This window comes from Fusarium pseudograminearum, chromosome 4 (assembly GCF_000303195.2).
Source record: "Fusarium pseudograminearum CS3096 chromosome 4, whole genome shotgun sequence".
NCBI lineage: Eukaryota > Fungi > Ascomycota > Sordariomycetes > Hypocreales > Nectriaceae > Fusarium > Fusarium pseudograminearum.
The window spans coordinates 7218136-7230805 of record NC_031954.1 but is presented as its reverse complement, the minus strand read 5'-3'; the positions used below and the strand labels follow the sequence as shown (position 1 = coordinate 7230805).

The window sequence follows — 12670 nt, the reverse complement described above, 5'->3', positions numbered from 1 at the left end:
CCTTTCTCTTATTCTTCAGGTCAGCCTAAGGTCAGAACATGTCTTTAAACCAACAAAGCTCGGGATGATATTATGTAAACAGGACCGTCCATATTAATAGTATTTCTTCACAGTTGTTGATATCATCGGGTAAGATTTTCCACAGAACCCTGCGATTGATGAACGCATGGTTTCGCTTAGAAAAAGGCACTGCTGAGGCTCATTCAGTCTTGGCGCTTATCGTCTACCCTTGACAACAAAGCGCCCAGTCTCGACCTGCATTTTCCACCCGTCTTGGAGCAGAGCTGCAGCTACAGCCTGTCTCAGGTGCGATACGCCGCCAGCACTATGGCGGCCGAGTCCAGTGATGACAGTAAACGGCTGTTGACGTGCCCTATCAGACCGAAACTCTCCCAGGCCATTCCACCAAGCTTGCACACGCTGGCGAGCAATCCTCACGCCATCCTGCACATATACGCCGTGCAAGTCGATGGAAGTCGACGAGCTCTGGCTGTTGACGAGCATATCTGCAGCTGTAGACGTAGCATTCATCTCATACCGCGCCTGTTCTCTTGCTCGCTCCGAGTAGTATCCTGCTGCCTGACGGTAGAGTGGGTTCGAAGCACCGCGTCGATTTAATGATGCTGCTGAAGCTGCTGCATCTCTTTTGGCTCGATTGTATTGGCCCGCTCTCTCAGCAGCTTGCGCGTACGCTGACGGCCCAGCGGGGAGATAGGCCGTTCCTCCTGAGACTGGTCTGGCTAGCTTAGACTTACCTCCGCGTGTAACTGCCTCGAATCCTTCCAAATCCTCCTCCGGAAGTGGTGTTAGTTGATAACTAACATCAAGCTTTTCGGTCCATGGATTCTTGATAAAATGCTTGCTGACAAGCGCGGCAATGTCGTCAGATTCCTGGGAGATGGAGCCCGTGACCTGGACGATTGTCGACATGTACTTTGCCGGAACATTTTGGTACTTTTGAGCGAGTTCCGACGCATACTTTTTGCCTTCTTTATCCTGCGTCTCAATGCCTTGTGACATGTATCGATCCAGGATCTCAACTGCTGCAGCGCCGCTAGCACACTTTTTGTTATAGTAAATGTCCGAGACAACGGCAAATGGCAGATCAAGTCTATCTGCCAGATACGCGATCTCGTCCTGGCCTGTACACAAGGGTTAGATCTCCATCAACATATTCGATAGAAAGAAAACGTACGCTTCATGCTCTTTATATCATCTGGGGAGGGAGAAGCAGTCCCGCTGCCGGACGATAGTGTCTCATCGCCGAGAGCTTTCTTGCCCTTCTTCCGGTTCTTCTTCTTCTTCTTCTTCCCGACAGCTTCCTCTGGCTCAAAGAACCCATCGATCCCTTTCTTCTCTTGCCCAGTTGATTTGAGGTACTGGATATTGAGTAGCTCATCAAGCGCAATCTGAACATCTCCATTTGCCTTTTTCAGGCAGTGCTTGATGTCAAACTCCTTGAGCTCACTGAACATGCCCTGCAGAAGGAGGACCTTATACTCCTCGCTGTCATCGTCGAATGAAGTCAGTCTTGGTATAGAGTAAGTTGTGTTGGTAGATGCCGAGGTCTGATCACTGGCAGAGGTTGTGTCTGTGTCATGAGCACGAGAAGCCTGCTGGCTGTTTGTCTCAGCTGTGCCCTCATCTCCATTCGCATCATCGGGTATATTAGAAATGCCACTTGGGTTAAATCCAGTGGCTTCTTCTGTTGTGACATGCTGTGCGAGGCCCTCCAGCACAGTCTGGGCTGACTCGTACTGTGAAGCATCTTTGAGGTCATGATCGCTAGCAATAGCGACTACGAGGGCTTCGTCCAAAAGTGAGCGGAATTTCTCCTACGGGTTTAATGTCAGCGATGTTTCTGAGCACTGCTATTGGCACGATAGTTTGTATATATCTCAACATCGTTTAGGTAATCTTGACCAAGCCACGCTTGACATGAGGCCTATAGTCACGAAGCCATGATAAATTTGTATATACATATCCAAGCCATCGTGCTCATGATGATGTACCTACCACCAGCTTCTGGACAAGTTCTTCTGAATCATTGGACATTGTAGTTTTGGGGGAGGGGCAGTGCAGTGGGCTTTGAGATGATTTGTTCCAGAAAAGGGCATATTATAATTTGACATAGGAAACCAAAAAAGAAGAAAATCCAGTCGCTGGGTATCAAAGTTTCCTCTGCCTTTTTTTAGTATAATGACGCATGAAAGAGAGTGAGAGAGAGTTGGTGTTTTTCTGACTATCAATAGCCTACCCTAGGTGGAGTGAGCAGTAGTTCCAAGCGTATCACGTGCTGTCAACAACGTACAGTTAATGTAGTAATGAGGTTGATCATATGCGCCTTCGCCTCTGTGCTTTGCGATCGTCAGGCGCATTCATTGTTGCAGATGCTGTATTTTAGGCATGAACTTTGAGGATTTGGCGGAGGCATGTTTCAAAAATTGGGGAGGCTTGGAGCGAGTACGATTGTTAATGTGAGACGAAGAACCTTCATGCGCAGTGTAAGACATGCTTCTTGCCTATACCTACCTACGGATAGATAGCAACCGAGTTACCACAACGTGAGCATGTTTGAACTGCATAAGTTACGTGTTGTAGTGCTGTAGCAGGCCTACACAGCAGCTCTCCGTGAATTCTATTCCCTGTATTGATCTACATGTCAAACCTAGAATTCCATGGGTATCAACTTTCACCGATATCTCATGCGACACATGTCTTTGGTCCCCCCCCCAAGATAGAAAAATTGTGCCTATAATAGACACTGAGATAAAAGATAAAAAGATATGATCAATTCTGTCAGCTCATCTCAAGATCTGACACGGATATCAAACATCAAATCTATGCATCTGTTGCTGTCTAGGGTAAATGTGTTTCATGGAGCAAGCTGAATGATTCATGACTGCAGGTCCATACGAACGGTCTAGCTTGACCCCGGTCTGAACCCCGGCTTCCTACAGTGCATGAGCCAGTAACTGATAAATAACAACCAATCATGGTCGAGTATTGACAGCGGAAACAATGACGCAGCCGGAGATTAGTAGGCGTGACCTCTATAGCATCCACTACAGAGCAGACTAACCCGCCATCGGATCCAAGCTTGGACTGTACCCGTCACCGTCACGGAGCTACGACATCACCGTACCTTCCAACCTTCCCTTCTGCTTCTGCCTCTGCCTCTGCCTTAAGCATCTGGAACCTTTGTAACCTTAACGGTTGCGCCTACTTTGCCGACGCGTCCCCCTTTTGAGTTTCCCCGCCATTTACGAAAGGGCTTCTCTCTTTTTTCTTTTCTTTTTCGTCTTCTTCTTCACGTTTGTACAATCTATTATGATTGTCTTTCCAGCATCTTAACCGTCATCACACGTTTATCGTCGCATTTTACGTCAACTCGACAGCGATATCCACCTACATTGTTCACAAACCGCGACCAACAACTACCTAGCTAGATCAACGACTCCATACCTATCCACCGCCGTGTGCGGCCCAATCATCTCGAGATGCATCAAAGCATTGTAGCTCAGCTTGGAGCTGCAGCCGTGCTTTTCGCTGGCCTAGGTTTCGCTGAGCAATATACACCGAAACACGAATCCGGACGATGCGCTTTCCGTGGCCATTGCGGCAAGCAGAGCTTTTTCGGAAAAGAACTTCCATGTGTCGACAATGGCCTGGCTGAGGATCCCGAAGAAGAGCTTCGCAACGAGCTCGTCGGCCTTTGTGGTGAGAAATGGAGGACCGGACCTGTCTGCTGTACGCTTGACCAGGTCAAATCACTCAAGTCCGAGCTTGGTACTCCAAACACACTCATCGGCTCTTGTCCTGCATGCAAAGACAACTTCTTCAACCTCTTTTGCACATTCACCTGCTCTCCTGACCAATCCACCTTTATCAATGTGACCGACTCTGCCCCCAAGAACGGCAAAAATCTTGTAACAGAGCTCGATCACCTTGTATCTGAAAAATATGGCTCCGGCTTCTATGACAGTTGCAAGGAAGTCAAGTTTGGCGGCGCAAACTCCAGGGCCATGGACCTGATTGGTGGTGGTGCTAAGAACTACACCGAGATGCTCACGTTCCTCGGAAACAAGAAGCCTTTCGCCGGCTCTCCCTTCCAGATCAACTTCCCCACACAGCAAAAGGTTCCCAAGCTCCAACCCGTGGACATGAAGCCGAAGAAGTGCAACGACGAGGACCCCAATTACCGTTGCGTTTGTGTTGATTGCCCAGAAGTATGCGCGAAGCTTCCCGAAGTTAAGGATTCCAAGTCTTGCAAAGTAGGACTTCTGCCATGCCTCTCATTCGCTTCCATATTCGTCTATGGCGTTCTGGTGTCCACCTTGATCTTGGCAGTCACCGGCCACATTGCCTACCAAAAGTACTCGCAGCACCGCGTCGAAAGGACAAGACTGCTCCATGAATCTTCTCATAGTGACGACGAAGACGAAGGTGGCCCGGTCGACACAGAGGCGATGCGCGAGCGCCCAACTAAGAGATACTGGGTCAACGATCGATGTGACAGAGGCTTTTACCAGCTTGGTCACATCGCAGCTCGCTTCCCCGGATGGTGCATTGGCCTCAGTCTACTCTTTGTTGGAATCCTTAGTATTGGATTGTTCCGCTTCGACCTCGAGAAGGAACCTGCTCGTCTCTGGGTTAGCCCATCTTCTGCAGCTGCCCAGGAGAAGGCCTATTTCGACGAGAACTTTGGACCATTTTACCGTGCCGAAAAGATCTTCCTCGCAAACGATACCAACCCTTCTGGACCAGGACCTGTACTCAGTTACGATACCCTGAAGTGGTGGATCGAGGTCGAAGAGAGCGTCAAGAAGATCGAGAGTCCTGTTTACGGAAAATACTTCCAGGATCTATGTTTCAAGCCCTCCAACGATGCCTGTGTGGTGCAATCTGTTTCTGCGTACTGGCACTCAAAGGGTGGACTGGAACCAGAGACTTGGAAGGATGATATTCGTGCTTGCGCAAAGAGCCCTGTCGACTGTCGCCCAGACTTCGGACAGCCTATTGAGCCCAACATGATCTTTGGTGGTTATGGTGACGATATCGTGGATGCCCATGCCATTACCGTGACCTGGGTTGTTAACAATGCCAAAGAAGGAACTGATGCTATTGCCAGGGCTGTCGACTGGGAAACTGCCCTACGTGATCGTCTGCTTGAGGTCCAGGAAGAAGCCAAAGAACGTGGCCTTCGATTATCCTTCAACACCGAGATCAGTCTAGAGCAAGAACTTAACAAGTCGACAAACACAGATGCCAAGATCATTGTCATCAGTTACATTGTCATGTTTGTTTATGCATGCATGGCCCTTGGTACCCCTCTCAAGCACATCTTCCGCAACCCTGCCGTGCTTTTGGTAGAGTCCAAGGTCACGCTTGGTCTTGTTGGTATTATCATTGTTCTCATGTCCATTGCCGCGTCCATTGGTTTCTTCTCATGGGTTGGACTGAAGGCCACACTCATCATTGTGGAAGTCATTCCCTTCATTGTCCTCGCTGTCGGTGTAGACAATATTTTCCTGATTGTTCATGAGCTTGAAAGAGTCAACGTCAGTTTCCCCGATCAGATGGTTGAGGAAAGAGTTGCTAGGGCGCTTGGTCGTATGGGACCCTCTATTCTCTTCTCTGCTCTTACGGAAACTGTGGCTTTCGCTCTCGGCACAGCCGTTGGCATGCCGGCAGTCAGGAACTTTGCCGCTTATGCTGCTGGTGCCGTCTTTGTCAACGCAGTGCTTCAGATGACCATGTTTGTCTCCTTCCTGTCTCTTAACCAGATGCGAGTCGAAGACCATCGGTGTGAACTGTGGCCATGGTGGCAGATCACTAAGGCAAGAATCCACCTCAACGGCAGCAACGGTTTTGCTCAGGGAGGTGGCCGTGGATCAGATATGGCCGAGGAGAGCTTGCTGCAGGTGTTTATCAAGAACACGTATGCCCCACGCCTGCTTGGAAAGAAGGTCAAGCTTGCTGTCGTCACAATCTTCCTCGGTATGTTTGCAGGAGGTCTGGCACTCTTGCCTAAGATCCAGCTTGGCCTTGACCAGCGCGTTGCTATCCCTGATGGATCGTATCTGATCCCCTACTTTAACGATTTATACGGGTACTTGGAGACAGGCCCACCAGTGTACTTTGTCACACGTGAAGTTGACGCTTCCAAGCGCAAGGAACAGCAGGCCATATGCTCAAGATTCACTACCTGCCAAGACCTTTCGCTCCCCAACACATTGGAGCTTGAACGACAAAGACCGGAAGTATCTTACATTGCTTCGCCAGCGGCCAGTTGGATCGACGATTACTTCCTCTGGTTGAACCCGATTTTCGAAGACTGCTGCGTGGAGCACGGCCAGACCTGCTTTGCTGATCGCGTGCCAGCCTGGAACACGACCTTGTACGGAATGCCTGAGGATGAGGAATTCATCCACTACCTGAAGAAGTTCCTTTCAAGCCCTACAGGCGAGGAGTGCCCCTTGGCAGGCCAAGCTGCCTATGGACAGGCTGTTGTCCTGGACTCTAAGGAAACCCATATCAAGTCCACCCACTTCCGAACCATGCACAGCCCTTTGAGGAGCCAGGAAGACTTTATCGCCGCATACTCTGCTGCTCGCCGCATTGCCTCTGACATCGGAGAAAGGACTGGCGTGGATGTATTCCCATACAGTGTCTTCTATATCTTCTTTGACCAGTATCTCAGTATCGTGCCGTTGACGGCCGGTTTGTTGTCTGCTGCTGTTGGTATCATCTTTGTCGTTGCAACTGTACTGCTGGGTTCAGCACTCACGGCGCTTGTGGTATCTGTTACAGTTGTGATGAGCGTTGTGGACATTATGGGCAGCATGGCCTTGTTCAATGTGTCCTTGAACGCTGTTTCCCTTGTCAACCTCATCATTTGTGTCGGTATCTCGGTTGAGTTCTGTGCTCACATTGCACGGGCTTTCATGTATCCATCACGTACCGTGATGGAGGGCAACAGCAACGCCTTCCGTGGTCGTGATGCTCGAGCTTGGACCGCTCTTGTTAATGTCGGCGGATCCGTGTTCTCTGGCATCACAGTCACTAAGCTTTTGGGTGTTTCTGTGCTTGCCTTTACACGATCAAAGATTTTTGAGATCTACTACTTCCGAGTTTGGCTGTCTCTTGTTATATTCGCCGCCCTCCACGCCCTAGTCTTCTTGCCCGTCGCTCTGAGCATTGCTGGAGGTCAAGGTTACGTTGACCCAGAGAGCGAGGGAACTGCTGCCCAAGACCTGACTGATAGGAGGTGGCGAGCAATTAGGGTCAACGACAACAGCGACTCAGAGGATGAGTATTAGTCTTACTGCGGCCTCGGCCTCTTTATGCAACCTAGTGTCCGGCAGTCTTCTCAGAACCCAGACAATTCTGCTGAGGATGATGCAACAGAGCCAGAAAGAGAAGCTGGCCAAGAGGCGCAGGAAGGAGATAGCCACCACGAGGATGATGCGTTAACGAGTTCACCACAACGTCTACCCTCGCTCGAGCTTGCACTGCCCCGACAATAATGAACAATTTGAGAGTATTCATATGGAGCATTTGGTTTCGGAGCACCCGTATGGAAGCCAAATAGATCTGACCCTGCCCGTTGGCCAAGAGGTAGACCGCATTCGAGACTTGAAACTGGTTTCCCGCAGGCTGCAAACAATCCGACGCCTAGAAAAGGTCCAGAGTGCGCATGAGGCTGGCATCATCAAAGTTGGAGTATAATCAGTGGGCTGGTGGAACGAGATAAACGTGGTGTATTTCTTTGGGTGTTGATGGCGTTGACATTATTGGTTCAGTGTAGACGGTAACGAACTTTATAGCGATTGCATTGGGTTTCATATACAATAATAAGAGCGTTCAACATGATAATTTTGAGTTCTGCTGACATTGATGAATGCATAGAGCAAGGCAATTGGAAGCATTCTGTTTCATGGCCATGTTCGCAGTGTAACTGCCCACACGTGTCGTTTATTTGACCAATATGCACAATTATTACAACTAGATCTAAGAATATGTATGAATGTGTACATGTATGACTAGGCAGGAGGCAAAAACGACGCAAAGAGTCCACCTTGGATAGCCGCATACATGGTAATAAACACAATGACTCCATAACCCAAACTCTGTCTCTGCTTATCCATGAGGCATGATGCTACCCACCAGTACCAGACAGGATATCCCGACGACAAGCGGCTGATGATTTGAACGTGGTAGTTGGTGATGGCCAAGACGGCAAGCAGCGTTTGCATGGCAGCGAGAGTCCGCACAAGTAATCGGGACTCTTCATTTGTGCCCATCGCCACGGCCCCAAGACCTCGAGAAGGTTCGCGCATGGTCTCTGTTCCTGACTTTAGGAGGATCGTGAGCATGGGTGCCGCGAGGAGAAAGAGTGGGATTTGGTTAGGAGTCCAGTATTTTAGGAAACCAACGTCCCTGTTGATGTTAGTGTTTCGCTTTATAGAGAGTTATAGAGAAAACATACCAGTATTCTGCCTGGACGAATGTGTAGATACTTGGGATACGATGTCCGCACCAAGCCCTTTGCTCTTCATTGCCATTGCAATATCTCATCCAAGCCAAAACTTGCGGCGCAACGAACCCAACAGCAACAAGAATACCGCCAATGACAGGTGCAATGAGTCTCAGGATTTTGGAAATGGCGAAACCGTTGCGAAGAGCCAACAAGCACTTGACAGCTTCAACAGCAAACAAAACACCGCCAAAAAGCCCATTGCTTCGAAGCGTGCACGAAATCCCATACGACAACCCTGCTCCAACCACAGCAAGATTGCGCTTCAGTGAATCAGGGCTGTTTTTGACACTGATTGCGTAGAGAAGATTGCCAACAAAGGACATGCATGCAAAGGGACTCTCCGCATACGGCGCTGATATAAACAACCCAGCCGGTGAAAGCACATGAACAACCGAAGCCAAATACGCCAGCTTGCGATCATTGCACAGCACGATAGTAAGTTGATACAGCGCCAGCACAGCAACGAGATGCGAAATGTGCGAAATAGCAATGGCGACAAGAGGTTCCCAGAGTTGAAGATTCAGTAAACCGCAGATGCCGCGCACAGCAGCAGGCATACCAATACCAAACGCCCACTCCTGCTCATAAACTTTTCCTTTCACGGCATCGTGCATGAAATACAGCGCGTCCCATCTCGTGAGACGAGTAGCTAGGGATGTTGGTGATGATGCGCCATGGACGATGTCGAAGAAGAGAGATGTTGATGTGTCGTAGTCTGGACCTATGGACGCGCTGAAGGCGATGGCGAGGAGGAGGCCTTTCCAGGCGGCGAAGATGGTTGTTAGAGAGAGGATTGGACGGGATTTATAATCTAGGAGATCCATTTTGGGTGAGTTTGTGTTGAGGGTGATGAGGTTGAAGGGAAGGGGATGCGTGGGGCTTGGAAATATAGGGACACGTTCGCTGAAGCAATAGCAGGGTTGTCACGTAACAGAAGTCATTGTAGAGGTAGGTGAGAATTTTGTATTTAGTAATAGAGATTTATAGTAAAGATGAATTGAGATTGATTTGAGTATCTCAATAGGATTGACTATGGTTATTCTCATGCCCTATGTGTTCATAGTGCATCTAATAATGACACCTTTGAGACCACACGCAACCTAGAAACCTCTACTACTGCAAATATAGACATTTACCAACATCTCAGTCCACTTACACCTACTCAAGGCTATTAATTCATCCACTCACTAGAAATGGAAACAAACTGTAGCACATCCTCCTCTCGTCTCAAACCAGGCGAATTTACTCCTCCCATAATCATTTCTCCTCTATCCTCTCACAAATTCACCATCATCATTCTCCATGGCCGTGGCTTCAACGCTGAGAAATTCCACTCTCCTCTTCTGTCATCCCCCTCTACCAGTCCATCAACGCCATTCCAAGAATCACTCCCCCATGCTCGATTCATCTTTCCAACGGCACCTCTCGCCCGAGCAACCAAGTACCGCCGCTCGCTGATCCATCAATGGTACGAAGGCACCGGCGACTGGGAGCCCGAGGCGCGCGGAGATATGCGTCCCAGCGTTGAACATATTCACAACATCCTAAAAAATGAGATTGAAATGCTGGGTGGTGATACTGGGAGGGTGGTACTCGTGGGGTTTAGTCAAGGCGGTGCAATGGCTTTGGTGAGTTGGCTGCTTTGGCAGGGACAAAGTCTAGGCGCGGTGGTTATTATGAGCGGATTCATGCCTCTAGCTGAGACTCTGGCTAAAGAAGAGGAACATTTATCCGATGATGGAATGTTTGAAAGAGATGATGAGCAGGAAAACAAAACACCACTGCAACGGGCTGTCGATGAGCTTCGTGAAGAAGCAGAGCTTGACCCTGAACCGCCAGCGAACTCGTTTCCTTTCTTAAAGACCCCTGTATTCATGGGTCATGGGAGAAAAGATAAAGATGTCGAGATATGCCATGGTCAGGAGGCAGCTATGTGTCTGGAGCGAATGGGTATAGATGTTGAGTTGAAGATATACCCTGATATGGGACATTGGTATTGTGCTGAAGAGCTGGGAGATATAGCACAATTTATATATCAACGATTAAAGATGTAGGTTACTTAAATACTGAATATTAAATTAAAATTCACATTCGCTCTAGTATGTCAAGTTGTAAATGTCATAAATTCATGATTCTTATAAACAATATTTTAGCCACCCAACCAACATATCTTCTATCCAATTATTTTCCAACCCCTTAGATCTTCTCACCATCGAGAATAACCTTGGCCTCATCTGATGTCCACCAACTCACACCCTTCTCACCAGGATAACTAAATCGGTCCATGCTCTCAGGCTTCATCTCAACACTGTAGCCGGCTTCCGTGGGGGTAGTGTAGTACCCGTCCTTGATGACGGATGGGTGGAAGAAGTGCTCGTGGAGGTGATCCACGTACTCGAGAACGGAAAGCTTGCCGGAAACAACGACGTAGTCGATGGTGCTCAGGTGCTGAGTGTACTCGGGGAGACCGACACCGCCAGAGTGAGGAACGATGGGGACACCAAACTTCTTGGCCATGAGGAGAACGGCGAGAACCTCGTTGACACCGCCCATACGGCAGGCGTCGATCTGACACACGTCGATGGCGCCGGTCTGGAGGAGTTGCTTGAAGATGACTCGGTTCTGGCACATCTCTCCGGTAGCAACACCAATGCCGTAGGGCTTCAGGGCGTCGCGAACGGCCTTGTGGCCGAGAATATCATCGGGAGATGTGGGCTCCTCGATGAACCAAGGCTTAAAGTCGGCTAGTTGCTTCATGTAGTCGATAGCCTCAGGGACGGACCAGACCTGGTTAGCATCTGTCATGAGGACATTGCCCTTGTCATACCCGATAACCTCACGAGCGATGCTCAATCGCTTGCGGTCGCGCTCAATATCACCGCCGACCTTGACCTTGAAGTGTCGGTATCCAGCATTGAGAGTCTCCTGAAGAAGACTCTTCATCTTATCCTCGCCGTAACCCAACCAACCGGCACTTGTTGTGTAAGCAGGCACAGCACGGTTGTTGAGAGCCTCTTCAAGACGCTTGCCCTTGGTGGGCTCCTGCTCCTTGAGCATGGCAATGGCCTCCTCGGGGGTGATGGCATCGGTGATGTAGCGGAAGTCGATGCAGCTGACGAACTCCTCGGGGCTCATGTCGGCGACGATGCGCCAGACGGGCTTGTTGAGGGTCTTTGCCCAGAGATCCCAGACGGCGTTGACGACAGCACCGAGGGCGAGGTGGATGACACCCTTCTCAGGGCCGATCCAGCGGAGTTGGCTGTCGTTGACGAGATGGCGCCATGTCTGACCCCAGTTTGCGACAAGTGAGGACAGAGTCCTGCCCTTGAGACGCTCGGCGACGTGGTTGATGGCAGCGCAGACGATGTCGTTTCCACGGCCGATGGTGAAGGTCTAGATGAGAGTTAGATATTGTGTATAGAGTTGAGTTCAGTGAGTGAGTGACTTGCCATTCCGTGACCTGTGTAGTCAGAGTCGGTCTCGAGAATGCAGTAGGCGGAGGAGTAGTTTCCAGCAGCGTTCATGGCATCGGAGCCAGTTCCGTCGAGGGAGGTGGGAAAGCGAACATCGCGAGTCTTCCAGCCAGTGATTGTGATTTCACCCATGATTGCGGTTTATAGTATGTATATTTCGGTTGGGAGTTGAAGTTGAAGTTGGGGTTTGAGAGAGCTCAATAGAGCATGAGGAGATATATAGTCGAGGTGGGGGGTTCCGAACGCGGGGGAGGGGAAGGAGTAGCTACTGTCGGATGAGGTTTTAGCACGACAGTTGGGTATGATGGAGAAGAGAAAGAGACACAAGGTCAGAGAACAGAGAATAATATATTCAATTGAGGCTAAATTAAAAAGTAGAACAACTGGACATGTCTTGCTTTATACTCTTTCTCTTTCACCGTCTCCCTCATGAGAACTCACGATAACTACAGGATGTGGGGTAAAGAGAAGGGTCGAGATCATGACAAGCTATTCTGTCCTGTTTGATTGATGGATAAATCGACATGACCCGTTTATTATTTGAGCCAAGAACCCCCATATTGATGTTTTGTGCTGTATCATGAGAAAGAAGTCGGTTAATCGGCAGGAGAACAAGTTGGGGGTGGATTGTGAGTTTTGGGGGTTTAATAGGGGT

The 12670-nt window shown here is 49.4% G+C and overlaps 5 protein-coding genes across 5 annotated transcripts, besides 1 other annotated feature; 2 read left to right on the top strand and 3 right to left on the bottom strand.

The window, feature by feature from the left end:
* Nucleotides 1-216: 216 nt before the first annotated feature.
* On the bottom strand, nucleotides 217-2055 carry FPSE_09645 (uncharacterized protein; the record flags this gene model as incomplete). The annotated part of the gene is made up of 3 exons (XM_009262762.1): nucleotides 217-1142; nucleotides 1196-1835; nucleotides 2017-2055. The coding sequence occupies 3 exons, from the start codon at nucleotides 2053-2055 to the stop codon at nucleotides 217-219; spliced, it is 1605 nt and encodes a 534-aa protein (XP_009261037.1).
* Nucleotides 1281-1311: a microsatellite.
* A 1445-nt stretch (nucleotides 2056-3500) lies between the features above and the next one.
* Nucleotides 3501-7322, top strand: FPSE_09646 (uncharacterized protein; the record flags this gene model as incomplete). The annotated part of the gene is made up of 1 exon (XM_009262763.1): nucleotides 3501-7322. The coding sequence occupies one exon, from the start codon at nucleotides 3501-3503 to the stop codon at nucleotides 7320-7322; it is 3822 nt and encodes a 1273-aa protein (XP_009261038.1).
* Nucleotides 7323-8045: 723 nt separating this feature from the next.
* Nucleotides 8046-9366, bottom strand: FPSE_09647 (uncharacterized protein; the record flags this gene model as incomplete). The annotated part of the gene is made up of 2 exons (XM_009262764.1): nucleotides 8046-8442; nucleotides 8492-9366. The coding sequence occupies 2 exons, from the start codon at nucleotides 9364-9366 to the stop codon at nucleotides 8046-8048; spliced, it is 1272 nt and encodes a 423-aa protein (XP_009261039.1).
* A 369-nt stretch (nucleotides 9367-9735) lies between these two features.
* FPSE_09648 (uncharacterized protein) lies at nucleotides 9736-10596 on the top strand (the record flags this gene model as incomplete). Its single annotated transcript, XM_009262765.1, has 1 exon — nucleotides 9736-10596. One exon carries the CDS (start codon nucleotides 9736-9738, stop codon nucleotides 10594-10596), a length of 861 nt encoding a protein of 286 aa, XP_009261040.1.
* Nucleotides 10597-10738: 142 nt separating this feature from the next.
* Nucleotides 10739-12147, bottom strand: FPSE_09649 (uncharacterized protein; the record flags this gene model as incomplete). The annotated part of the gene is made up of 2 exons (XM_009262766.1): nucleotides 10739-11935; nucleotides 12109-12147. The coding sequence occupies 2 exons, from the start codon at nucleotides 12145-12147 to the stop codon at nucleotides 10739-10741; spliced, it is 1236 nt and encodes a 411-aa protein (XP_009261041.1).
* Nucleotides 12148-12670: the final 523 nt, after the last annotated feature.